Source organism: Pinus tabuliformis, chromosome 1_1 (assembly GCF_031772625.1).
Source record: "Pinus tabuliformis cultivar Carrire ecotype Pingquan chromosome 1_1, CPIR1, whole genome shotgun sequence".
Classification (NCBI taxonomy): Eukaryota; Viridiplantae; Streptophyta; class Pinopsida; order Pinales; family Pinaceae; genus Pinus; species Pinus tabuliformis.
Window position 1 is genome coordinate 929,034,461 of NC_142297.1, and position 2,823 is coordinate 929,037,283.

The 2,823-nt window shown below is 37.5% G+C and overlaps 1 protein-coding gene across 1 annotated transcript; it reads right to left on the reverse strand.

Annotated features, from left to right (window-relative positions):
- Positions 1-933: 933 nt before the first annotated feature.
- On the reverse strand, positions 934-2,393 carry LOC149217480 (glycine dehydrogenase (decarboxylating), mitochondrial-like). Its single transcript, XM_089391374.1, has 2 exons — positions 2,179-2,393; positions 934-1,480 (listed from the first exon to the last, which is right to left on the reverse strand). Exons 1-2 carry the CDS (start codon positions 2,362-2,364, stop codon positions 1,223-1,225), a joined length of 444 nt encoding a protein of 147 aa, XP_089247500.1. The 5' UTR covers positions 2,365-2,393; the 3' UTR covers positions 934-1,222.
- Positions 2,394-2,823: the final 430 nt, after the last annotated feature.

Genomic DNA, 2,823 nt, shown 5'->3' on the forward strand with positions numbered 1-2,823 from the left:
AAATTTTAACTGAACATCCTACTTTGCCGCGAAGATAAATCAGTTCGGGTAATACTTTGAAGTTTGGTTCAGGCCTCCGTTCAAATTCTTAGTTATAGTTGTACCTTTTTTAAATGAGGTCATAGGCATTAAGTCATGTGTGGTACTGATAATGCTTTTCTTGATGTTTAGCTGGAAAATAATTTATTTGTCGGTGTCCCAATAATGAAATAGCTCATAATTGTGAATTACATAGGCTTGTTCAAACCCAATGTTCCTACTCCTGTATATGTTTTAGCTACTAGTGTTCATTGAAGCAACCTTTGGGATTGTCACTACTCACAGTAGTTCAATTTCGATACCGTTTTCATGCTTTTGAGGGAATGTTGTTAGCTTTCTTTCATCTGGGAGAAAATCTGGCCATGGAAATTTCAGGCCTAGATCATACCTGTTATTTTGCTCTGCTTAATATTTTTCTTGCTGTTAGATCTTATTATCTGCTTCTTACTCAAATATTCAGGTTTCTATCACAGATCACATTTTATGAAGATGATGTAAGTTTTAAAATCTGATTGTGATGTAATTCACCTGATGCAGACCCCTACAGAGGTTGAGTTTTTCACTGAATATGGTGAAGCAAGTCGCTACAAGATTCAGGAGGTTATAGGAAAAGGGAGCTACGGTGTTGTATGCTCTGCAATTGATACTCACACTGGGGAGAAAGTTGCAATAAAAAAAATAAATGATATCTTTGAACATATTTCTGATGCAACCCAGATTTTACGTGAAATTAAGCTTCTGAGGCTGCTGTGGCATCCTGATATTGTCGAAATCAAGCACATTATGTTACCGCCCTCTAGGCGGGAATTCAAAGACATTTATGTGGTATTTGAACTTATGGAATCATATCTACACCAGTTTATTAAGGCAAATGATGACTTGAGGCCAGAAGATTATCAATTTTTCCTGTACCAGCTTCTACGAGCTCTGAAGTACATACATACTAGTAGATTTCTTTTGCTAATATTCTTATTTCTAAATAAGTTTAAACTTTAAACCTGGGAAAGGGTGTATGCATGCTCATTGCTGACTATATTCACTAGATATATGGGCTGTTTATGTGAGTAGGCAATATTCGGTTACTGTTCTGTTAAGATTGTGATTTTTGCTTTTATGTTGCAGGGGTTTTGTCTAATTTTAATTTATTCTCACTATTTTTTAACGCATAATTACTGTGTGAAAATTAATATGTATGTATAGCGGCTAGCCTATTTCCTTTTTGCCTTCCTCCAGTTTTATAGATAAAACAATCTGAACCATGAGATCGTTCTGTATGCTCTTTTCTTTCTATGTATTTCTGCATTACAGATGTATTGACAATCCAAGTGCAATATCCAACTGCAAGAGCTCCTGCCAGACCATGTACGCGCTCTGCAATCCTTTTCAACCCTTCTGGACCATGATATACTGCGTACATCGCAGACATGTTTGCTAGCAAGGCCTGGGTACAAAAAGATCTCAATGATCAAAGCCATACTCGTCCAAATATGTCGTATAAAATCAAAATTAAAACATTTTAAGCTAGAGACCCTCATTGACCATCAAAACAACTGAAGTTAAAACTTGAAGAAACATTGAAAATTGAGGCAACATGCAACCATAGAGAAATAAAAGCTCAAATATTTAAAGAAAACGGTATAGAAAGTTTGTTGTTACATTACATACTCTGGTCCTTCACTGGTGCATCTCAACTGTGGGAATTTTATTTGGATTTAGAGCTGGCTAAACCCAGGGCTCAAATCTTAAAAGCGTTTATGTGCTTAGTACACAGCCCTACGTTTTTGGTCTACACCAACAGCATATGAATGTTCGATCATAGTAATTCATCTGCTTACAATTTTGATCATAGCAGTCTTGGTAACCTGGGACACTCTCCAAAATCACCAACCCTCAATAATAAAGGAGCAAGATGAAGGGTAAAAGGTTTCACCTTTGGCCTCTCCATAAGGTCATTGGCTTACTAGCGGAGTCTCCATAAGGTCATTGGCTTACTAGCGGAGGTGCGTAGTTCATTTTGATATAAGGGAGGAAAATCCATCAAAAGCAAATACTAACCCATAAATTCTGTTAAGTATCAAAAGCAAATACTAATCCATATATTCTGTTAACTATTCAGCAAAGTTGTGATATGCATATTACCTGTGCCGTGCAGATATTGCTGGTGGCCTTATCTCGCCGAATATGTTGCTCCCGAGTCTGCATCGCCATTCTAAGAGCGGGCTTGCCATTTGAATCGATACTCACTCCTATAATCCTACCAGGCATGATTCTCTTATACTCTTGGGAAGTAGCCAGAAAAGCTGCATGAGGCCCTCCATATCCCATTGGAACCCCAAACCTCTCCAAACCTCTGTGCAGATCCAATGGCCATATCTGCTCCAAACTCCCCCGGAGGCTTCAACATTGTCAAAGCCAGCAGATCTGTTGCCACGACAACCTTAACACCTTTGGCATGTGCATTCCTGACGAAATCAGAGTAATCCAAGTTATTAAACAATAATTATTTTAATCATTTTCTGGCACATCAGCTATTTATACTCTTGATTGAAGTCCCTATTTATTTCACCATGGTAATGTCCACTATAGGCATCAGAGGCCCATTGTTGTTTTGTAATTGCTCACAAGTCTAAGGATCAATTTTTTTACCACAATTTGACATATGTGGCCGGTTAACCCTCAAACCAGTTTAGTTTGATTCAGTCATTAGAAATCAATCTTTCAGAATAATGGTTCAATCTTCAAATGCTCAAATTTTCATCTGTAACTGCAAGAGTTAGTCAATTT